Here is a 26,166-nt window from a genome sequence, read left to right as displayed (position 1 = left end):
AGTCGGGGAGGGGCAACACTTTGCTACCCAGTACTTTAATTTATAGCCAGAGGAAACGCTGCAACACTTTGGCATCTCATTAAATCTGCAGCAACAAAATGACTAAGATGCTGTTTTGAAAGGCAACTTTTTGAAGTCTTTGGCCTGTTTTTGCTTGACTCGAGAAAGATGCTAAAATACTCTGTTCTTTTTAGTAAAATATTGCATGTTTGGATTATTGCTGATCTGTTCAAATGAAAATCCCAATAAAATTATTTTTGGATAAAAAAAAGAAGAAAACATTTTTGGCTGCTCCTGGGTACCTTTAAGGTATTTCAGACTAATCATCAGCGTGTGTGTAGAGTGGATGTGTGTGTTCCTGTACTCACGGTGAGAGGCCCTGAGCGTTCTCCGTCTCCTCTGTGCTGGCGTAGAACTGCAGCAGGTCGTCTCGCATCGTCAGCTCGTGGCGAAGTTGAGCGATCTGAAGAAATTTAAAGAAGTGTTGCTGATCGCTGAATCTCAGCAGGATGGGAGCTTTTCTGTCTGTGCACGAGGAGGATCAACTACCTCTTCCTTTGCGATTTCCACCTGTTCGTCCAGCGTCTCGTTGCGAGACGTTAGCTCTTGGTTCTGCTTCAGGAGGGACTGACCGATTCGAGCCGCTAACTCCAGATCCCGCTCTTTCTGCACAGGGATTCACAAACGTGTATATTTTGTACGAGATTGATTGGGACATGTGAGCCAAAAAATTGTGTAAAACAGAGCTGGGCAGAGAGGACCATATGTCTAATCCTCTGTTAATCCAGTTCATCTGCTGTGTGTCTCTTACCTCCTCCAGCAGGTGGGTCACCGCCTTGATGTCATGATACGTCTTGGTGACCTGGCCCACTCTGTCTGAGCACAGCACTGAGGAATGAAGGAAAGGAGGGGAATTTAAYGAACGGAGGCAGAAAATGATGCATTTCTGACTGAGGAAATAGAAATAATAAAAATAAACATTATGAACATTTTATAGCTAAAGAGCATTTAATTTGTCCTGTCCCACTGAAGTTTTAGGAGCCACACCAAAACATGTCCATGAGGCCCATCATCGACTGATCCTCTTAGCCTGATCCCTCTGAGCCCAGTTAAGAGGCCAGTAGAGACGCCGCGCCCCTGGACACCAGAATAGCTTCATTCAGCCGACCGCAGGGGAAACCTGATGGTGTCCATTTCAGCCGGAGACGCAGGGAAAGAAGGTAACTGGCTGCTGACGTGAAAATCTGTTTACATCCTGAACAATGGTTTGTCTTTATTCACTTTAAAGGCATTACAGCGGAACAAGAACAAAAGGATTAATCAATTACTTGGTAGGGATTTAGCACTGACGTGGACAGAGTTTGGAGTAAAGCCATTCAGGTCCCCATTATAATTATTCACACTTAATTTACATATTGATTACATTTTATTGGTGTCGAACGTCCTGCAACCCACTTAATTCCAAGGAAGTGCAGCTCATTTTCCAATTAAAAATGTAAGGTATTTCTTCGATTTTAATATTTCTGGTTATTGAACAAGAACAATTTAAACCCACTGAACATTTTTAAAGTCACATCCATTTTTACAAAGAGGGAAATTACCATTTAAAACTTTAAAACTAAAGTATTGAGCAAATGAGTTCATTACAATAATAATTTAATAAGCCTTATGAGGCAGATATATACGTTTTTGAGTAAAGGATTTAGTTATTTTTCATTGAGAAATGATAAAAATAATAAACATACAGTTTGGATGTTTGATTATTGTTCTTTTTGTTTGCTTGATGTTTTTCCTGATGACTCTACAGAAAATGAGTCTCTTCCCCCCTTAAACTTCACCACTATTATGCAGATTGATTGGAAATCAAGCTCAGGTTTGTTTAAATGTTTGCTTTAAACATGAGAAACCAGGAAACAAAGCGTCCAAATTTTCATCAATTTAAATATGAAACTGGACTTTAAGTGAGAACAGGGAGCTTACTCTTCTCAGGTGCTGTTCTGTTGTTTATGGTAGTTTCTGAAATACTCAATAAACGTATATTTTTCCACTATAATCAGACTGTTGAACCTAAGCATGTAAAAAACATGTTATTTATTAAAACAGATGGACATGTGAAACATCTTGCTATAACTGGTTTGTAAAAAAAATGAAAGACACATTGTTAAAAAAAAAAAAAACCCAAAGCAAAACCATTAAGTGGCATCAACAACAATCCTCTGACGCCGGAAATAAAGCAGAAAGCACACAGAACTTGAACAACATTTAAACATCGAGTTTCTGACTTTGTGTTTACCAGAGAAGAGACCTGATGGCTCCTTTACTTAAATCAGAAACATTTTCCTTTATTCACGAAGCTCAGATGAACCAACAGGTTTTCTACAAGGTGAAGTGATTAGATTGAGGTTTGATTTGGCCTGGAAACAGTGATTTGATACTGCAGCCATATTTAATCAGCCTAATGGAGAGCGTCCCGGCTACGGCTGCACTAAGTGCACCGTCAATGATTAAAATACAGCCAAGATGATTCAGTGTCAGTTTTAGATTATCGTTTTCAGTCAGCAACAATAGGGTACGTAGAAAAGAAAATCATTAAAATGTGACCAAAACATTGAAGGACAGTTGGACAAATCAGACTGTAAGCCTCCTTAAAATTGTTCTGCTAAGTGGACAAGATGGTTCCTTCTGATGCTGCAGCAGCAAGGAAAAATGTACAAAAACGCTCAATATCCAAAATGATTGATCTATCTGGCACTGATCGATTCCTCTTTTGCTTAGTCTGTTCACACTTGCTGTTTGACTTATACACTAAAAAACTTAAATATCACAAGAAGAAAACCCCTAAAAATAAAACATTGAGAATTTCATGATAAATATTCAAAAGACTACTGATTAAAGTATCTCCATCTCATCCCACTAAAAAAGAAAGAGGGTAGACATGTTTATCGTTCTCAGGGGCGCACCAGCAAAAACAACTCTAATGTATTATAAAGGTAGATCCTAAATTTTGCAGGATTAGGATCACACACACACACACACACACACACACACACACACGCACACACACACACACACACACACACACACACACACACACACACACACACAAGTCTTCCTGAGCTCCAAACTCTGCACCGAGACAGAGTCTATAAATTAAGAAAAGCCTAATGAGATAACTGTTCCACTAATCCTATTGTTCTCAAAGTGGATCCTAGCATTTCCTGTGCTAACAAGGCAGCCTGCAGTGGGACACTTGGCTGGCATACACATCTATTCACACACACCCAAAATTAAGACCCATTATCTTACAGGAAATCCACTCAAATTTCCTACCAAAGCCACCAACAAATAAATAAATGTTTATATTCATCACATGTATATCATCACACACTGGGTTGCATTTTTACAAGTAAAAATTCAACAGTACGCATTTGTTTAGTTTAGGTTTGATGCAGACTAAACACCCCTTCAGGTTCCACCGGGTGAAATCCTTGACCTCTGACCTGCTGACCAGGCTGCCATGCAGCAGAGATAAAGCTACAGGTTTTACAGTGTGGGTGAAGCTAAATCCAAGCAGGTGGTTTGAACTGTTACCCTAATACTGTCCCTGCAGATAAACCTCGTTGACTTAGGTGTGCTTATGACGTCTGTTATATTGAGGGGATCAGACAGGCAAGGATGAGCGTCGTTGCAAGAAGATCACTGGGGCGAAACCGATCCATTTCTCTAACAATAAAACGTTAAAAATGATTTTAAAAAACCTCTCATATAAATACGAGCACCAAGACAAATTATGAAATTATTTACGCTCCTCTAATATGGAACAAACTTTCAAACAAAAAACTCTATTTCAAGGCTAAACGCCCATTTGTTTAGAGCTGCCTTTGGTTAGAAGTTAATGGGGCATTTATAATGTTTATTTGCTTTATTCTGATGATGGCATTTTACAAAATGTAATGTCTACTGCTTGTTTCATAACTGGTGACTGTATGATGTTTTTAAATCACTTTGAACTGCTTTGTTGCTGAAATGTGCTTTACAAATAAAGCCAACAGCTGTCATGACAGAAGGATGTTCATCGCGTCTTGATTTCTGGAGAGCTGCCAGCAGGTTGCAGTATTTTTACCCTCCACATGTCCATGCAGACAAAGGACGCCACAGAGGAGAATCGACTATATTACACTTAAATAATGATGAGAGCCCATTTTAAACCAAAAACAAGTGCATTAGCTACCTCAGTTGAGGCGGTCAACACCAACTGCTCAAGATCACACAAGAAGTTCAATAAATATATTTAGATATAAAATTTAAATAAAGCAAAAATCTACTTTGGTTTTAAAAAGAAAGCTCTATAAAATAACCTTCGCTCCTCGTCTGTCAAAACTGTAATTACTGAAGCACAACTGTTAAAACACCGAGCAGGTTTTAGTTTTTCCTTTATTCTGAACTACGTTGGGATTTCTGAATGAAAGCTGCAACAGTCAAAAGACGATGTGCCAAATTTACAAACAGCATTTGCTGAGAACAGCTTTACAGCAATGATAATAACTGCTGACACACAGACAGCTTAGGACTTCCCTGTGCAGCAGCAGACTGTACACACACGCACACACGCATATTTATCTCAGTGACCTTCAACAGACTACATGGAAGCATTTTAAAGCTGTATTTATTTTCACAGCTACCAATAAGTTTTTGTGCTCATATATTTAAAGCATTCCCAGCTTATTTTGAGCTTTTATGCCGTTATGAATGATGCGCTCTCAGTGACGTCTCCACATGCTGAACTACATGCACCGTTAAGCATTAAAGCCCTTAGATAACAGACCTGAAAGCTGCAGCTCACTGTGAACCTTAAGGTACATAATTTTCCCCCCAGTGCCGTTTAAACATATTGAACTGCTTTTTATAATCCTGCATGTTCTGAGCCTCCTGTCCTGCAGTGACCTGATCTCTGCACATCTCTCCTCGGTCTCCTCTGCAAGCCGTTGTCACGTCGCCCACTGCGGCATCTCACCTTGCGTTACCTCCTTGCAAAGGCTCTCGTTGTTATTGTTGTTGTTGTTATTGCTGTTATTGCTGTTGTGACTGATTTTATCCTCTTCGAGAATTTCCTCCACGCAGCTGGACGTGCTCTTGTCGTCCTCCTCCTCCTCGGACGCCGAGGAGCTCCACACCTCCATGGTGACTGCAGGAAAACTCCCCTCTGTCACTTTGTCCACAAGTTAAATCCTCTGCTTTTTCCCCCGTTTTACTGCGCGCTGGCGGCGCTGCGACACGCTGGCTGCGTCTGCTGCATGAGGATTCTGCTGGGTTCTGTGCGAGTCTGTGTGAGGCGTTTTGTGTGTGAGAGAATCTGAGCTGCTGGGAGTTAATATATAATCCCTGGGAGCGTGCGTGCCATCTGTCGTCATGCCTGCCTCCATTCACCTGGCCACGTTGGACTACCGGGTGGGGAAGGGGAGGGGGAAGCTGAGGAGGGAGCGAAGGACCAATTGAACTCTGGACCTTTGGACACAAAGGAGGATTTTAATCGTTCTGACCTGGAGCAGCCACAGGAAGACGAGGGAGATGCATATGCGGGTGAAGGAATAATTCGGAAGATGGTGCATTTGAAAAAGGATGCTGCACAAATCCTGCTCCACCCCATGGTTTGAGGAAGATGGTATGCTCCCAGAATCCCTGCAGCTGCTCTCCTCTCATACGTAACAGAAAAGAAGAGGCTCTGCGTAACTCTGCTGCAGACAGAGACACACCCACAGCGTTCTGCTGGAGGCAGCAGCCTGCACAGAGATTTCACTGATATTTACCTACAATCCCAATTTAACATTTTACATACAATTTAAGTATCTGATCTGCCGACTTGAATGAGAGTTCACAAATAAAGACAAAGCAGCTCAGAAACACACAATGGAGCAGAGGTATTAGAAATACTACATATGAATATAAGAATTTACTAAGAATATATCTAAATAAATGTACCACGTTATTAATGAAAATGGTTCTTATGTGAGCGAGAGCTTCAAGATAACGGAGGCCTGTTTTTTTATATACATTTGCAGAAATGTTCACATTTTCCGTCCTGACTTTCTTTTCTTGTCAGGATTTACAAGCATTTTTGGTGAATGTCAGAATTGCTTCCAGCAAACACATTTGCCAGTCTGCCAAAATAAAAATAAAAAAACCCTAAACCAGACACAGGAGTTTCTAACAATCAAATATTAACCCCCTCATAAACATTTCAGTGGCCATGCAGGATATCAACCTGCAGCCTGCACGGTCACAGACACCACTTTCACCGTCACTGGTGGGACGCCGCGCCGCGTCTTTGACACAACACGCTTGTTTATTCCAGATTACACGTTCCTGATACCTTGCAGCTATGAACCTGATTACTAAAGCAAGATAATTGAAATTACAGAGGAACGAATGGTTATAAGAAAGTAATGGACCGAGGACTCTGATCTCAATATCAAAACAACAAGCATCACATGCTTCATAAAAAAACAACTAAAAACTACAGTTCCTTCCAAAAGTATTCATTCCTCTTAAGCTTTTTTATATGTTTTACGTTACAACCGCAAACTTTAATGTTTCTTTTTCACAAACACTTGTGAAAAAGATGGAAAATGACAGAATTATATATTTTCATTCAAATGAAAATTAGAAGAATGCCATGCATTTGTGTTCAGTCTTTGCTCAAATACCCTTAAAGAAAAGCCAATGCAGTAAATTGTCTCTAAAAGTCACTTAAGAATCCACCTGTGTGTAACTTATTCTCAGCATGAACCCAGCTATGAAGGAACAGAAAGTCAAGACAGGAAGAAACTCTTTTCTATTCTTAAGGTGCAATGGATTTTGTTTTTACAGTCTTCTTGTTTACATACTTGTAAACATGACTCTGACAGCCATGTGGCGGATGCTTTGTCCCTTGATCTTCGGGAGGGTCATCACATTGAGCCCTTTGATCAAACCTCTCCTTCCCTAGATGTTAATCTTAAAAGTAATTTCTCTAGGTACTGGGGATTGCAAGCATATCTGTTTTAAAATATAGCAAGTTTGTAGAGTTCATTGGCTTATTAGTTGAACCAGTTTCTCTAAGAGGGTGTTTGTGTGACGAACCCACCACTAGGGAGTCTCTGTCTTTTAGCTTTTTAGGGGAACCTGCCATTAGTGATAAGAGATGCTCATGGACTTGTTGTGCTCCTGCCTCCTCAGAGTGGACTTGACTCTGGTCACCTCTAATATTTGGTTTTGGTTATTTTTGCATCTCCACACATCCAGGTTTTCAAACATTACTGAAAAGTGACACACGTTACTTTTGTACTGCAAAAACAAAATCTTACCAAGTTGTTTTTTGGGTTTAGTTTCTAGTGCAAATATCTTAGTACACTTCAAATAAGACTAAATTAACTTGGAACAAGACCGTACAACCTTAAACATGGGAAAAAATTTTGTAAATGCTATTTAACTTATAACTAAGCTCAAATTGTGTGCTTGAACGTCACACTTGAAATAAGACTAAAGATATTTGCACTAGAAACCAAACATGACTGATAAGATTTTGTGTTTTGCAGTTTGGGTTTATAYAAGTAAATTATTTCCTTACAATATTGTCACCTTGTGTTGTCCCCCATCTGTTTGTTGCAGCAATCAAGCCAAACTTTACGAATCATTTAGCGATTTATCAATGAATTTCATCTGCTTTACTCTTCAAACATCCACACTGATATCAACAAGGTTTCTTTGTAAGAGGGAAAGTAGGAATGTGCTTTACTTCCTTGTTCAAGGCATCCGTAAACAACCACCATGAGCAGATTACGTGCCTTTAATAAACTTAATATAACCAGTGAAAACCTGTGAGAAGGACTGGAGGTTCACCTTAAAGGAGGACAACAACCCTGAAGTCTGACCAGAGCCACAATAGACCGATTTATACAGAAGTATGACTTGAGTTAAAACGATTCACAAACAGAAAACCACAAACCTTTTGGATAATTATCTACAAAACATTTTGAAACACATGTGACAGTTTCCTTCTACTTCATTTGTTTGATACTTTTTTATGTAGGCGTATGGTTGCAAAGTCAGAAGTGAAATACTTCAGCAAAGTTTATTCCTCTGCTTTCTGTTAAACTTTCTTCAGAAATCAAATTATTAAGAAGTGGAGCTATATCCTCATAATGACGTTACCATTAAACATTCACAACACATTCTTACAAATCACTTAGTGATTTATTAATATTTACTTTAATCTGCTTCACTGCTGCAAGTTCAAGCAACAGCGCTGAAATCAATGAGATTCTTTGTGAGTCGAAACCAGGAAGGTGCTTTTATTCACAGCATCCAAATAAAAACTCCCTCTACGTGCCTTTAATAAACTTAATGCATAACCAGGGACATGCATAACCAATGCTCTTTGACAAGAGCATTGAGTGCTCTTGTTTGACAATATGTCTAAAAATCTAATTAAATTATCTAAAATGTTAAATTTGATCACAAATGACTGGCTTTTGCTCATTTCTCATAGGTTTATATCAAAGTTGTGTTGCTGCAATAAAAAGTTTCCAGTTGCTTATTGCAGGTGTAAAATATGCTATGAACTAAAAAACTAAGTCGTCCTGCAGAGCTGAGCTCCATCTATAACACTACACTTTAAAAACTTTGCACATTAATTGTGATAAATTCAATTTTACTTTAAACAGTAAAATTATTAGTACAATTATTCCAACCTTAAGATGTTGCTGAATTCCAGTTGCCAACTAAATTAGCTCTAACAAAACTAATGCACAAGTTCATTTAGGTAACACTTTATTTGAAGGGGGGGTGAATAAGACTGTCATGACACTTTCATAAACATGACATAACACCTATATTCAAAATGTCTTTGTTATGACAACTTGACATTAACCAAGAAATCATTACTGTTAAAACTAGAGATGTGCCAATCAGGTTTTTTCCTGCCGATACCGATACCGATCACCCATGAGGACTGATCGCCGATACCGATCACCGATGCCGATCACATAATTATTTTATTTATTTTTTTATCATAAACACTACCAGTTACATTATGTGGAAAAAATAACCATGAATTCACCTTAATTTAGACAAAAACTTGTTTTTAATAACTTTTTCCAAGAAGAAAACTAAACAAAACAGGCATTGTGCAAATTGTACTGCTATCGGTAATACTATCTTTAACAGACTGATAACATATGAAGGCTCTGAAGAGGCTAAATAATGCAAAGAGCCAAAATAAAATCTCTCAACATTGCCAAAAAAATTCAAGTATAAAACTTAGCATTCAAAGGCAAATGCAGGTTCCATTACGATAAACAATCCTGAGTTACTGAATGAAAACATCCTGATAGCATGGCGGCTAGCTGATAACTGCTAGTTCTGAGTGGCTGTTTCTGACTGGGAGTAATTATGCAGAGCAGGGAGGAGATCGATTATTTTTTTAGAGATTATCTGTCTCATGTTAGGACAGCGAAAGTTTTAATACGTTTGTAAAATGTAATGTTTTAAGTTAGATGCTGCAGCTTTAAACAGAGGTTCGGTGTGAGAGTCATTACCAGGTGGAGCAGAAGTGGCGCTCCGTCTGTGAAATATTACTACCTGTAGCGCGGAGCAGCGGTTCAACAGCGAGAACAGTCTTACATCGCAGCTCGAAGACTTAAATAATTTTGCGGATTATTTGTTTAGCTTTCTGACGGTCATGCTAATCCGGTTGAGTGTTTGTAGCTGTGCGCTGCTTTACCTGCTATCTGATCCTCCATGTGTCTTTTTTACTGCAGTGAGCCTCGATGTAGCCAAACTCCGTCAAGTATGCCATTGTTTTTATGTCGTATTAGCTTCGTTGTGTTGATGCATTTTGACCTGCTTCAATTTTCCACCACAACACGCAAACKTCCCCATTCACTCAGTGCGTTATAGTTCCACATCGCTTAGGATTTGTTGCTGCGCGTTTTGCGCAGTGTAAAGGAAAGAGGAGACCAGCTGCACAGGCAGGCTGCGAAATGAGATGCAGGTGATCGGTGTCGGCAACAAGAGCCAATGATCGTCGATCACCGATCATGCACTTTTTCACGAAAATCGGCCCGATTATGATCGGTGACCGATCGATCGGCACACCTCTAGTTTAAACTTTACCTTTAATAACATAAAGTTACCTAATTTTTAAAGTGCAATCAATGATATTTTTATATAAAATTTATATATACAGTTAGCACAGCTGCAGTAAACCAGGAATCTTGAGCATATACAGCCACATGTGTCACAAAGGTAAATTACCTTCTTTAAAGATGAAGGGCAAATACAATTTATTCTTAAATCTATTGAGCATAATTCAAAATGTGCATTTCCAAATTATAAAAACTGAAAAGCAATTAAAAAAACACACAAAAAACCCCTTTAACGCCATGTCATTCTACAAAGGAGATCCACTACCATAAATTGATAACACATTGCCCTCTTGAACAACAAGGTGTGACTGTCCACTGTTGTGCAACAGCTACCATTACGAAACAAATCTCATTGTTTGTTTCACAAAAAGGGCTTTTCTAATTTTAATATAACAAATGTTCTGCATTAAAGAAAGCTTGGACAGAGAGTGCGTTACTTTTCCCAAAAGATCCACTTTTAGTATAAGTTGTAAAATTTAAGACACGCGCTTTAAGTTTTTACAGAAAACATTTTTTTAATAAAAAAGTTGTTAAATTGAGACATGTAAATCCGAATGCATTAGTCTCTTCTTCTTTTAACACATATTTTCCTGTAAAACTTTTTAAAATACTTATTTTATCGTAGTTTTAGTTACTAATCTAGAAGTTTGTTCTCATGAAAAATATTAAAAATTGTGGAAAGTTTGTCATACATGGATTGATGAGGACACCTCAAGTCCTCAGTAAACCGTCAGTTGCACAAAACAAGTGTGACAAGACTCATTTCGGTGCCTAGTGATAAAAATAAAATGCAGAGCAGAAACAACAACAGGGAAACAGGATACCAGAAGATTCAGTAGCACTGACAAACACCACCATATGTCCCTTGGCTAAATAATTCAAACAGAAGCACAGTGTGGCACAATGTGCATCAATCAGATTAGTCTGTCCTGGTTCTGGTAGCAACATGTGGTTGCCATCATTCTGGGACAGTCTACTGGGTGTTAGAAGGACATACCCTACAATCTCACTAAATCCTCACTATAAGCCAATTTCCTTAGTGGACTATTTTCCACAAAAACAAGCGAATATTGGTCTGTTCAGATTTCCTGAAGGCCTAGATAAAACCTGGTTTAACCAAATGTGAAAAGCTCAACAAAGAAGGGTCAGGTCACTGAGAATGGTCTTAAAAGTTATGGATTAATCATGTAAAAAACAACAAATGAGTTGCTGTATTTGTACATGTATGAATCAAGCCTCTTTATTTTAAAGAAAAGTCTTTTACTAAAACATTTTTTACACAATAGACATCGGATTGCTAAAATGTACACAGAGAGCATCTGACCTTTTGTCACACATCCGTCCATCACCCTACAAAGTCTAGACAACCTATGAATCTAAAAATAAACCATCTCAGGGTGGCTGCAGCAGTCATCGTGCCAACCCTGTCATCGTGATGTCAGAGCGGCCATCGGGATCTGCAGTCTGCTCGTCTTCAGCGTAAACTGCTTAGAGCGGCAAGGAACAGTAGGGTAATTGGCTTGATGGCATTTGACATCAATGACTTCAAAAATGAAGCACTTATCCTGGAAGTGTGAGATCGGAAAATAGCCCAAAAGGAAACATGGGAGTTTGTTTTTATTTCAAACTAAATCAGCTAAGACTTAATTAAGAAATGTGAGGGAAACTTTTTTTAGTAAGCAGTTTTAGAGCAAATCTTTCTAAAAAAAATAAAAAAAATTTAAATCCATTTCGTCATGTGAGATGTTCATTAATGTATGTTATTCAATGATCCAACATGATAAACTTAAATTAAATCATTATTTAGTGTAAAGACGCTGATCAGATATTTGTGATCCGTGTGTTGACGCAAAGCTTCATCCTGTAGTTAATCAGTTAGTTATTAGTTTCAATTAATTAAGCCACACAGTAGATCTTTTAAGCAAAAATTGTGTGCTTAAAGTTCATTAAGTAGGATCTCAGTTTCATTTAAGGTCAGACTTTGACTAGGACATTCCAAAATCTTTCATTAATCAGCTCATTGTCCTACTGCAGCTGAAGATTGAACCGGACCCTGTGCAAAAGTTTTTAATGTATTAAATAGGAGAGATTTATCCAGCTCTACAGTAAAACGCTTTGAGAGAAAATACTATCCGAAAATAAAAATATGATCTGAATGTTTGACATTACATCTTAAAAAGATTGTTTTATTAATCTTGAGACCTCACATCACACACATACATCATGTAGAAAAGGAGCAGTACTCACAGAAATATTTGAAGGTCTCTTCGATCTGTTCATAAGTGAGTCCCAGTACGACCTCTGGTGGCACCAGAGGGGTGTGCAGCCAGTCATCACTGTCATATCCAAACACGGTGTCGGCTCTTAGGGTGTACTTGGGCTGACCTTCTGACAGCAGACTCACTATCTCCAGCTCCGGCAGGTTGGAGCAAAGGTCTGAGCGCGCCCAGGATTTGATGGATTTATGAATGTGTGGGTTCAGGAATGAGGGAAGAAGAAAAAGAAAGCAACAATAAAATTAACAACAGAGTTGAAGTGTCAGCCATGCAGCTACACTGCCCTCTTGTGGTTAAGGTATAGATTTATTGCGCTCCATTTTTATTGTTTGTGAAGTCATGGTTTGAGGTTTGGAAATGATGTTCTGTTTTGCAAGTGTTGCATCTTTTTGTGCTGGCAGTCATATTGTTCTTAGCTTTCTGTGCAGAATGAGAAAGTTGTTTTGTCACTTCATTTCAGTATCATCAGCAGAAAAGAGTGAAAGATTAGCAATGAATCGGTGTCAACATTAAAAATGGCCTTATATGTAAAGTTTAGGTTACCTTACCGGAGAACCAAGTTTTAATACATTGTTTACCCAGAATTGATGGACTGGAGAAAAATCCCAACATTCTGGAATAAAATAATCTCACTCTCACTCAGATTATGAGAATGACCACATCCATGAGTTACTTCTCATAAAAGACACTTGACTTACAGTAAAACCAGGAAAACGTAACAATCAATTAAGTCAAGAAAGAGTGGATGAACTTCAAGAACCGAGACAAGAATCAATCAATATCAGTGATATTTTTGTTCATCTCCAGAATGTCAGAGTGAACTGAAGAAGCTATGAAGGATTACGCTGTAAATATTGACTTTTGGCATAAATGTGACATATATTCACCAATTGTAGCCATTAAATTTATTAATTTCTTCTTAGGAATCCCATAAAGACAAGCACAAAAAACCTAAACATACAAATGTTTGGCCATAACTGCCTTTTAAAATAAAACGGCGTACCTGTTATAGTGGACGCGTCATGGCGGGACCGCTGAGCCGAGTCACAGACGTTCCTGGGTGTAGAATGCTGCAGAGGCTGGGGGTCACCATCCAGGGCACCCGGTGCCTCCCTCTGCCCCTCATTGGGGTAGAGGGCTGACTGGGAGTCCAGATGGGCCTGTGGATGCCAGGAGGGAAGAGAAAGACGAGCCGGAGGAGGCAAGGAAGGAGAGGACGCAGGGTGGGACAGCTTGCCTCGGGGCGGAGGGTTCAGGGTGAACAGGAGCTCAAAGCCGGGCGCCCTGTTGGTGGCTTAGGGGCCAAACAGAGACATGAAGGTCATTGGAGCCTCTGTGAACCTGCAGGTGAAGCCCAAGCAGGAAAACGAGAGAAGAAAGAGACAAAACAAAGACGAGTGATTAGAATGATGCATGAATGTAGACACTGGACTCTTCCACTTTTGAGAAAAACTTTCTAGTTTCAATTCTGCATAACGTCGAACAAAAGGAAAAAAAAATTCAGACACTCGTTAAACATGAAGACCCAAGACACTGTATTGCAGAAAATAGACAGCTGGCTCTTACACATTAAATCTGCAGAAGTATATATTCTCTTTTATTTGCCTTCAATTTAAAACATTTCATAAACTAAGGGAGAAAAAGCAAAGTATGATACACGTCTGCAGTCACAACAGTTGAGTTGATAAAGTGCTTTTTTMTCCTTTCTTATAGCTCATTCTAACATCTCGTATTTAAATAATCAAGAGCATAAACAGTGATTATGTTAAAAAATATACAGTTCCACAAATGCTTGAAGTTGCACATCACAGTTTTAAACGGTATTATGTATTTTTCTCTCGTGTGTTAGCCTCGATTATTAGTATATTTTATATTACAAGCCAACAAATTAAAATGCACTGACAGGTTAGACTAAAAGTCAAATTACAGTGCAGATCAGTCTCTGATTCATCTGGAGAGAAATGACTGTATTTTAGTTCTTCAATTCTGGATACCTGATTAKAACTTGTTCTTTATTTCTGTTATTTTTTCTATTATATTTCTCACGAAACATGCACTGGTTCTCATGAGACAATCTTAATTTCCCTATGGGATTAATAAAGTTTTTACCTTGCCTTTCCTGTAACCAGCTATAACTTACTCAACCTGCACCAGGCATTAAAAACATGTTCTTATCGTGATTCTGATCCAAGCCACTCCTGATATTTATGCAACTTTGATTAATACTAGGCATCGTTTTAATAATAAAACAAGTGTTTTCACTTTGTTTGAGTGAATACAAAATGTTTTGTTTTCACTCCAGTGTTTCCTTGCGGTGCCCTTTACTGTTAAAAGGTCTGAGTTTTAGGGTCACAAAGATAGAGTTACAACAGCCTGGAGCCGCAGAGATCAGGTTCTTCAGCAGAACATTTCACCACTATAAACACAATGCAAAGCCTGAGGAACAAGCTGCTGCTGTATGAATTATACACAAAACATTTACTGCCTGGAGCTACAGCCATTTTTACAAGAGTCGAGATCTCCTCTGAGGGTACAAAACTGAAGCTAAAGCTTTTGCAAACAAGCATTTAAAGATATGAATTAGATTTTGTATTTTTTTTATAAAGGCTTTGAAAATGTTTTTGTTGTCGTTTTTCTAAACCGTGGTGTTTTCACTCAAATTTTTTCTCCCACCGGCGCATGAAGAAACTGTACCCACCTTTCTGACGTCTCTGTTCTCACCTGGTTTAAACAGCTGAGAGCTCAGCCGTGTTTTATTATTAAAACGATGCCTCATATTAACCAAAGTTACATAAAGTCTTGACGCTTTGCCCATGCTGGTAACAAAAGGACACTTGATAGCTCGACCCAGTTATTGCAGTCAATAAAACATGCTGACCAGAGGGTAAAGGCCTAATTACAGCAGCTGCCACAGGGCTATCAGGGTACATACAGACACATGCAATAGGCACATGACAACTGAAACACAGCTGTCCTGATTCAATTTAACTGGATTTAATTCCCCGCTATCTCTACATATCAGTATCAGTCGTGCAGAGGTTCTTTTTGCTTCGTCACTCCTGGCCTCCGTCTTAAATACTTTCAATCAGCTGAGTGTTCCTGCTTGTGGCCAACACGTCCCCGTTAATCCTGTCTCCCCCAAGCGAGGTCTGACAACCGACACCACACAGATTTAGGCTCTTACATCAGCCTGATCTTTCTGTATGGAAGTTTGAGATGACTGCGGGTAAATAATTTCAAAATTCATATTGTGCGATTAACCCCAAAAGTTCAAAAGTGGAAAACGCCTAATCCTTTCACATCAGCAGCACAAAGTCAGCTTTGATTTAGTGGTTGGTAACCATTGAAGATGATTCAATAAAAACGCAGTCAAATGGGAAGTTAAACTATCGGTCCCTTAAGGGTGAGAAGAAGGGATGTGCTACAAAAAAACACTAAATCTCACCAAGTATTTTTGGTCACGTTTCTAGATCAAGTATCTTAATGCACCTGAAGTATGACAAAACTAACAAGTTCAGCACGACGTAGGAGCTTGTTTTAGGTCAATAATTCCTTAATATTGATTAAAAAAAATACTAGATGGAAGTGAAATGGTACCATTTGAATGAATATCATCAATATTAAGCCCCTATTTCTTCCTGAAAAGTTACTTGTAAGCTAATATGCTTGAAATGAGACAAAACTAAGATATTTATACTAGAAGCAAGGCATAAAATACACAAATTTTACGTGTTTGCAAAATATAAGTTATTAGACATTTAGCAATTCTTTGCAATCCTGCTTTTTTTACCCTTTTGGACACCAGAAGAAAATGCCAGTGGAGTAATCATCTAGGACGTTTCTCCAGCAGAAAATAAAAGAGCTCCAGAGAAAGATTAGTGCAGCGACCTCAAAAGGTGGAAACTTAAAATGCCAACAGGGAATTTCAAAAGCATATCCTACAACTAGGCTTTTCATTGTTACATAATATTAATTAGTGAATCAGTTGTAGGATGGAGTCATATCAGAGCTGAACCTGTGAAACACAAGCAGCAAATGCCTGCCGCTTGACCTTGGGAGTGTGGACGGGAGCAGCGGCGCTGCAGAGCTCTGCACTGGTTCTCTGAGCAAACAATGCCCTTTCAAGGAGGGTGTGTACGTGAGCCCAGGCACGCAGGACACAGAGAGGGACGCAACCAGGGGGAGTGGAGGGAGGCCAGGACGCACGCATTCAAGAACTATCAGGTGCTTTTAAGGACTTTTTAATTCACCGTTCTCACTGGAAATTTACAAAGTCTGAGAAATCAATTTACTTCAAACTCTGAAGAGACAAAAAGCTCATTAAACTCTGACCCCAACAAACGATGATTCATCTTAAAGCTAAATCCAAATTATCTTCAGTTTGTGGAAAATTGAGGTGGGTTATATTAACCTTCAGAGTACTAAAAACTATAAATGTTAATTTTATTACTGTATTTCAACATTTAACTTCATATAAATAAGTAAATTAGCAAACTCATTTATCTCATCTACCCTGCAGCTGATAACCTTTGAACATGTTCGCACTCTCTTGACCTTCCCTTGACTACCGTGGACATGTTACTCCAGTGAGTCAAATCTTGCAGCCCAGTGTCCTGGACAAGTCTTTCTTTAAGTTAATTATGAATTTAATTTAATTTAATAAATCTTGCCACTCTTCCAAAATGACGGAGTGAATGGGAACATGTCCCATCTAAAGACTCTGCCACCTGTGCTTTGTTTGCTGAGGGTCACAAGCCAAAAAGGTTGAGAACCATTGACTTAATGTTTAACAAAGTAACAAGAAACACTTGGCAAAGATGTTACACTCATCCTCCAACCAAGACTAACACTTGTCAAACAAGTCTGTTTAGCGCATAATTAGCACTGTTACACTTTAATAATAAAATCACAATTTAAGACAGACATAGCATCTGAACAACAGATTTAAACCAATCAGCAGCTGCAGTAAGAAGGCTTGGGCTGGTTTTAAAGCTACAGTTTCCATCTGAACAACAAGGTTCTATTGAAAAAGTCGCTTTAGGTTGACGTTGTGGGATTTAAACAACTTGTAGTTTCCCAATACATTCACCACTTTACCGCCTTTTCACCTTTCCAAAACATTTTTATGCTGATTTAAACAAAATGTATTTCAGGGACGGATGTCTTGAATCAATGCTACCTGAATAATTCGTTAATTGCAATCTAAGCAGTTTGTCAGAGATGTTGAGATGTACTATGCAGCTAAAGATATTATATTCATATAGAACAGATTTTAAGCTATTTAGGATTTCTAAAACAAAGAGGATACTTTTTTTCACCAGTGATACTAGATTAACATGCAGAATCTCACTTCACTCTGAGAAAAATTGTGATTCTCCATTTTGCAAGATTAAAACAAACTTTTAAACAGTGATGCATGGTATACTGGCATCAACAGTTTGGTCACTTTTTAACATATCCATAACAACCCGACAAGTAAAGCTGGGCCGATATAAATAACTGATGTTTATCTCCATCCTATTATCAGTTGTATGTGGTTCGGTAGTAGGTTGGCCAGGTGGCGTTTTTTTGTGCATGTGACGCCGATAGTTCAAAAGTGGAGGATTATGGGCCTTTTACCTAAAGCCATAACAGCAACATTGATATCTGATCTTGATACCGGCCCTGATTTTTATACCAGTTTGCCTGCTTTTAAAATGCCATCAATGTCAGAAAAATTAAAATGCAGTAAAGGCAACAGGTGATCTTCCTCCACACATTAAAAAGACTTCAGACCAAACTGAAAAATACAAGAAATAAAGTTAGTAAAGAACTGATATAAATAAACTCTCCTCCTTGGTGAGGAGACCAGATTTTTTTAATATATCTAGTATTTTATTGTCAAATCTTGATCTCAACTTCTGCAGCAGTGAGGCCTGAAGCACCTGAGGTGTTCTTGGTTCTTTACATTCCTCCTTTACATTGTAGGACCATGTTGGTTTTTAACTCAATATATTAGTTATTTGAAAACTGCTTTTTGTGTTTTTCAACTATTAAAATGTGTTTTATGATTCGAGTCATTTAATTGATGATAACGCCTGAAGGCAGCAAATGCTTTTTCACTGTATTCAAACTAAACAAAATGGGGCAGAAAAAAATCCTGATCAGGATTAACAGTAGCAGCAGTTACAGTTTTTCTGCTTTAAATCCTTTGGAATCCAAACAAACTCCAGCAGAAACTCTGCGGCTGAACCTGTACGCCTCGAAACTACAACAAACATGTTCAGTGAAAATGAGCAGCTTCATTACTACTAAAGTCTGAAAGGTGAAATAAGAAAAAAGAAACTTTTAACCATAGTTAGATTGGAAAATCAGTAATTTGACGTCAACAGTAACAGTGTATCTTAGGTTGCCCATTACACCCACCCATTTAAGGAAGGTTGGTGTAAAATCAACTTTTTTGAGCTTTATAGCATGTTATAATGTAATTCTCTCATCATAATTATACATGGAGAGTCGCTTTGATTCTTTCAAGCATGTTTGAGGACTCCTTTAGTCTCCCCTGGGAATCATTCAGGGGTGCCTAAACGCTTTGCTCCCACAAAACCTCACCTATTTCCACCTGCTTCACAGAGCACCTTCCCTTACTCAGTCCCTTCAGACTAGTTGCAGCAGCAATTAGCAAATACCTGGTAAAACTGACAGTCTGCTGAGCTTATCATACAAATTACTTCTGAGTCCAACTCTCATAAGATTGATGTTAAAGGCATAATGGAGGAACATTGTTGTGATGACATGAAGGCAGAGTGACAGAAAGAGCAGGAGCTTCTTAAAGAGACAGGTTCAATTTCAAGGCGTCAAATTGCAAAGTCAAATTTCTTTTAAGTCGTGTTTGATATATACAGAATTTGTATAACTACTTAAGGTAACTCCATTACTTGAATGTGCTATAAAATGACTTTATGTGCCTGTGAAATACATAATACCACCGATAAATAAATATACATACACACACAATATATACGCTTGAATATATCTACGTTTATTTGATCTTATAAGCTTAAATTGTGAAAGAGACAAAATCACTTTAATGCAATTTATTCTAAACTTTCAGATTTTTAAAATCACCCTTATTTTACCAACCTTTAAAAATCATCCAATATCAAATGATCCTGAAACAAATATTTGTTCTTTATCAGTCAGTAGCAATGATCCAACAGTTCGTCTGCAATAAGCTTTAGTGAGCAGATAAGACGTGCATCAGCTCATGATTGCAGTGCACTACAAAAAATCCCCACCTGGCAGCCTGATTAGACACAGATCACAAGACATTTATAATGCAATTGAAGTGCAGAATATTGTTTGACAAGAGTTGAAGCCGTATCTGTGTTGCCAAGAAACCCAGACGCTTCATTGCTCCAATTATGAACACGAACACGGAAGGACATCTCAGTGTTTAACTGCATCTCAACCATATAATGAGGCATAAATAAAAAATAAAGTTAACAGGAGCAAGTCAAACTACAACATTTTAGACTTCAGTTAAATGTTCATATATGATACTTTTATCCAAAATGTTCATATGTGATGTTTTTATCCAAAACATAATAAATAAATAGAAGCATAGGTCAAATATGTCAAAATGAAACTGGCGTATTCAAGCTGACATCATCATGTAGGAAGCAGACGTTATCTGATGAACCAATCTCCTCTGTGGCCACATTTAAATTACAAGAACCGTTTGGTTAATCATTTGTTACCTACTCTTCCTACAAGGTTTCCAGAAGGAAGCCGTTACATTGATATCCCTCCTGACAATACTCCAAAGGTTTGGTGGCGTTTTCGAACTGGCAGGAAGAGGAAATAGAGGCTGAATCATCTCATCACGTGGCCAAAGATCAATGTCGCACAACGCAGGCGAGTTGTAAAATGATATTCACAACAATCTGTTGTATTATTAATAATGTATCTGTTTAAAAATGAAACTTGTCAAACAAAAAAACACAATGAAAAATGAGCCTAAATACAATACAGCAAGGTTTAAGTAATTAAGAAATAATGAAATTCTGTGTATTCTAATGCAATAAAGCAATTGTCAATGTTTATTCTTTAGTTTATCTGAAATTAACAGAAAAACAGAAAGATTAAACAGGGATAAAATGGCAAAAAGAGCATGGGAAACAACAGAAGAGTTTACTAGGAGCAGGAATGTCACCCTGACAACTGGCAGAGCTAAATCTGGACAGCGACTCCACATGAAAGGAAAGTGGTCTGAAAAACCTAAATACCAAGACGTTCACCCTTCTAAAGAGAAATACACTCAACCTGCAGGGAGTAAATCCTATTTATAGTTTAAAAAACAAAACCTACAGGTTCACCATGCTGATCCATGAGATCTGGCCAAAGAAAATGTACTCCTCTTAACCGAGTTACTGACCTTTAAACCACAAATGAAACTGCCAGCTCAAATGATGTAGCTTAAATAATAAATTTTTATCTTAAGTTGAATTTTTGTCTAAGCTGTTCAAAGTCCAGGCTCAAAGGGTAAGCAGGATTCACAGTTTCAATGTCAATTCGGGCACTTCATTGGCAAAGTACAGAGGTCTCTGAACTGTGACTAAATGACAGTTTACCAAACAACGACTAACATATAGTATATAAATTTAGTATATAACATTTAATCTCTAGAACACAATTTTTACACTGAGAAAGCAAAACGAGACTTCAAAGAAGCCTGCAATAAAGTCAACTTAAAACAACTCTTGGGAACAACTGAACATACTGGAAAAATGTGACACTTTTATCGCCTGGTTTTAATATTTTCTCACGCGCATTTACACATTTACAGTTATGGACAAACATTTATTCAAAGAACCAATCATACAACTCATGAAGTGCCTTTTGAAATTGTAAACATTGGATAAAACACAAATGTAATCGTTTATTTTTTCATAAATCAAATTACTTTTGAACAACCAGCTAACCTTGAGCAACAGTTTAGTAGAACCACAACAGTTTCAATAGTTTTATTATTGTGTTGACAACTGCAAGAGTGAGAAAACCAGCAGGTAAATGATTCGGTGCTAACTGCAATAAATTGACACGGATCATAGCAGCGGCACGAGAGCAGAAAAGTGCAAACACTGCACCAGCTTGTGCCGATAATGTAAAAGACAAAACAAACAAAAAAAAATGACTTACGCTGCTGCCAAAGTAGTTTCTTTGCATTTGTTGTTCTGTGTAGGAGTGGTGCAGCTTCCTTCAGCGTATTCCCATCAAAACAAAAGCTCTCTACAGCTGGTGTTGCTTTACCGGCCGGCTTCTTCCCTGCACCGACTGTGTCCTGCCAGAAAGAGAGGAAGCAACAGTGAGGCAGGGTGGAGGTGGGGCCGGCATGGGAACGAGACAAGAGGAGGAGGAGGAGGAGGAGGAGGCTGGGGTGGGAAAAGGCGAGCTGCTTTATCTTGCTGGGGGGTGGAGACACAATGGACAAAGTGAAGCTACTTAAAACCAGAAGAAGTTGGAAGTCCACGATGGTCAGAAACTGTGATAAAAGTCACAACTTCCCGCTTCCTCACGTGCACGTTTTATTTGCATCCATCCGAAAGCCGAGCTTTGCTCCCAGCTGTTATTATTCAAATCAGATATTATCCTGTTGTTCAACCTTTATCACCGAGCCAAAGCCCGAGTCCGTTTCTCAGCACTGCTGGTCACTGATTTACAGAGTCCTATCTGTGATTAATTACACACGTCCTAAAGCAGACCAATAGTATTCTGCAGATGAATCAGTCTGGCAGCTGCTGGGAGTTTTATTTGCCCAAATATAGTAATAGACTATATTAAAAAGGGGACAGAAATCTACTATTGCTACGCTGGACCTTGACGTAATGTTGAAATGCTTAAAAAGCACACAAACAGTCCTGGTTTCCTTTGTGGTATTTTTATAGGTTATTCCAGCCTGACTGAAGTTTTAAATCAGTTGTGTACAACACAAAAGTGCACAGTACTTACTTCCCATTTTTTTATTTAGACACAAAAGAGCATTTGGACTGACACAGTCATGGTGCTGCAGGAGAAAGCTAGGCTGTTCAGTAAACAAACAAATATGCTGTTAAACAATGAGACACATAAAATACATTTTTACTGATTCAACTCCAGGTTCAGCTCAATAGACTGATCAAAATATCTTTTTTTTTCACTAATTCAATTCAAATAAATATTTGATTTTTTTTTTTCCCCATTACACACAATGATTTGTATCGAGCCTGGTTATTGCCCACGGATGTTCAAAAACCCACTATATAACGAGTCAGAAATATTGTTAAAAACTATAAAAAACACGTTGTGGAAAAGCTAAAATATGTCAGTGCAGTTCACAGAGTGCTGTAAGCAAGCATATTCATAGAAAGTTGAGTGGAAGGAAAGGGTTCAGTAGAAAAACACAAACACATAATCGACAGTGGATTGGTCCAGTCACGATAACTAATTTTGCTGGACAATAAATTGTCCACATAAGTTATAGCGATAAAGGATAATGATGTTTTTCTGAGACCGTTTTCAAGTTATATAATGCAACGGCATCATAATAATAATGTAAGAACACATTCTAAAAGATTAACTTTAAATTCTGATCAACTTTTATCGCTGGAGCTGGAAGGTATTTTAAATATCCAAAATAAACAAACAAAACAACATCATGCGATTAATTGATTTATTGCTTATTGTGACAGGCCCAGAGTGGATGACTGTAATCTGGAAGAATCACTACAGAAAGATGTATGCAGGAGATGAGCTGCAAGCATTGGGTTAGACTACACCAGAACCAAAGAAACAGCTGAACGCAGCCTTTTCCAGGCTAATATGAAAAAGGACTGGATTCTCACTCATTATGCTTCATATGAAAATAAACAGTGTTTTATCAAGTCCAAAGTTCCTGCTACTGACCAGCTTTAAGATGATAGTGATTATATTTTTATCTGGACTTAGCACCCCGCCAACACTGCCAAAGGTCTCATTTTTACTCAAATGACCACGGTTTCTCCTGATCTGAATCCCACTGAGAAACGAGGAAGTATTTTAAAAAAGGAAGACAAGCGACAGCAGAGCCAATGCTGCACAATGAAGGTTGCTATTAAAGCAATCTGGCTTCCTCAGCAGAGACGCATGCTGATTTATTTCGTGCCGCGCTGCATCGATGCAGTAATTCATGCCAAAAGAGCCTAAACTAAGTACCGAGTGCAGATACAGTACTGTAAGTGAACTTACTTTTCAACATTTTTTTTTATTAAATACAGTTTTATTTGTCTGGTGTAACTTTCAATCTTTTTAGGGACTTGAATTTTGTCTCCATAAGCTGTGAGTCAATCATAAAGTTGACAGAAATAAATGTTTACATTTCATTACTGTGTGTTTAATAAATCGAGAAAATGCAAAGAATTAGTTTCATTGTTTGGGTTGACTTCTTGACGACTGGTTTCTTGGGATGCAACACTAGATCTGGTTTTAACTAGGAAAAAGCACAAAGAAAAGAACTAATGCCAATGAAAAATTAGTGATAGTCAAGCTTTACGTTGTTTTGACAGTTTAACTAGTTATCTTCCTATATTGTTTGCAATTAATAGTAACCAAATGCAAGTTCAGCATCAGAATAGCCCAAAATGAAAGCAGTGTTTTCAGCTGACAGAGAGCAAATAAATGACATCATCATGTAGGAGTGCTTGTTCCCTGAGCCCTCAGCCTCCTCTTTGACCTGGTATTAAAGACAGGATGTGTTAGCTTAATCATTAGCTGCACATAATTACTCCAAACTTTCCACAAGAAATATTTTATATTGTGTAAAGTCACTCTGTATAAAATGAGCTATGAAGTTACAATGCATGTTGCATTTTCAACTCCTCCACACTTCTTCTTCTTCTGGTCTGTGTTTTTCCAAACTGATAACTGATGAAGAGCTGGAGGAGGATTTTAACCAAACAAACAAAGAACTAAAAGAGACTGAAAGTGATTAGCGGTTCTTTCTGAACACTGCCCTGTTTAACCTTGAGCGTTACTTCATAAACCACGCCTTGACACGGGTGTTTCATTCCATTCTGCCTCTGGATAATACCTCCATTTGACAGCTCATTCAACACTGTTGAATACACAGGGAATTAAAAAGCGTCTAACACACAAAGGTGCTATTCATATTCCACCAGGTTGTGTATTTGAAACCCTTCATGAGTCACAGCGGTTAGACCAAGCAGCAAACCTTGCATGTGTTCACAATGTCTAGTTAAAGTAAAAATGGCTTCCGTAAAGCCAAACTAAATCATTTTTTTAGCAAGATATTGAAGTAGAAAAGAAATAAATTACAAAATTAACATGACTATAAATGGAAAAAAAATTAAGCATCCAAGATCTTTTGCAAACAGAAACATTTTAAGTACAAAATCTAAATATTTCTGGTCCTCATATAGTGCAAACTCTTGTTCTAGAACAGGTTCGGTTCGTGTCCCTACGAACGTTGTTTTGTTTTCCGAACAAAGCAAAGGTGTTGTGAATGCTACACAACACAGAAGAAGAGTGTAGTGGCAAGATGGCGGACATAATGCACGCTTCTGCAGCCCTTGTTCACCACCATGATGTTTCCTCGTTTTCAGATTGGCCCGTCCACAAGGTGACATCACGGTTTGTTCTGAGAACCGTATTCCACGGTTCTCGACTGGAACCAGATTTAACGCCCGGGAACAACAGTAATGAAATGCCATTTCATTATTGTGAGTTTGAGATCTTGGGTTAAAGTCCCTGTCGTTTTGCTTGGTTATTCACATTCAAATTTGAATGCAAATGCCATCTGACCTCAGTGTACACCTCTGAACCGACTTACACGTAAAGAATGATGTATATTTACAGATGGGATGCTACACATCTCAGTGTGTGTCATGATTTATGAGGTGAGAAAGAAAATTCAAAGCAGAGCAAAAAGAACTGGAGAGTTAAAAAAGGGTAGAGCGTTAATAGACGCAGGTAAAAAAAAAAACACACAAAAAAAACATGTTTATGTTTATTTTAATGACCAAAGATGACTTGTACCATTTTGTGGATATAGTTAACATTTTTTAAAGCCTACAATTTGAATTGTTTATTGCTATGCTTTCCAATATCGTGCGATCTTTAATGTTTTTAGCAGCTGCCACAGTCTTGCTGATAAAGTTAATCGATAAAGGTTTAAATAAATTAAAAGATTAGGAAACCAAGAAAAGCTGAGCCCCAAAGGTTAGCAAACCAGACCATACCCAATATACCTAAAACATAAAGTTATTAATTTAGTGTTTAATCTAATGTTCAAAGACATAATGACTAAAGTTAAGATAGGTTTCTACACACACTGTTAGAAAGATGTTTATAAGATGACAGCATCCACTCATCCTCCCACAGAGTAATGTTGTTATCATCACACCACCTTCTCCTTCCTGGGGCTCTGTGGACGCTCCCCTCTCGCTAATTTTGGACGGTTTATCTACGAACAAACCTCAAAGCGACAGAACAAACACCAGAGCGGCCGGTGAGGGGCGAGGTGCGCATAAACAACAGAGAGAAACTCCAAACTCACATGTTAACTTGGTTCTCTGCAGTTCAAGGTCGTGTTCTCCTCTGAAGTTTCCACCGTGAACTTGCTGGAGCTCAACTGTCACACACGGCTGGTCCGCTCTGCGTTCCATCTGGTCAGCTAGGAAGCGAGGGGTCAT

At 38.3% G+C, this 26,166-nt stretch overlaps 1 protein-coding gene across 1 annotated transcript in view; it reads right to left on the bottom strand.

The window, feature by feature from the left end:
* hap1 (huntingtin associated protein 1) overlaps positions 1–26,166 on the bottom strand; it is a 35,730-nt gene extending 9,564 nt beyond the window's left edge. The window contains exons 1-6 of the mRNA XM_017303827.1: positions 26,031–26,166; positions 13,464–13,754; positions 12,432–12,620; positions 812–888; positions 550–666; positions 369–463 (exon numbers count right to left, since the gene is read on the bottom strand). Of these exons, the coding sequence (XP_017159316.1) occupies positions 369–463; positions 550–666; positions 812–888; positions 12,432–12,620; positions 13,464–13,754; positions 26,031–26,166 (905 nt within the window). The remainder of the gene's footprint in view (positions 1–368; positions 464–549; positions 667–811; positions 889–12,431; positions 12,621–13,463; positions 13,755–26,030) is intronic.

This window comes from Poecilia reticulata, linkage group LG1 (genome assembly GCF_000633615.1).
Source record: "Poecilia reticulata strain Guanapo linkage group LG1, Guppy_female_1.0+MT, whole genome shotgun sequence".
NCBI lineage: Eukaryota > Metazoa > Chordata > Actinopteri > Cyprinodontiformes > Poeciliidae > Poecilia > Poecilia reticulata.
Note: the sequence above shows the minus strand (reverse complement) of the source record. Positions and strands in the feature narration are given on the sequence as shown.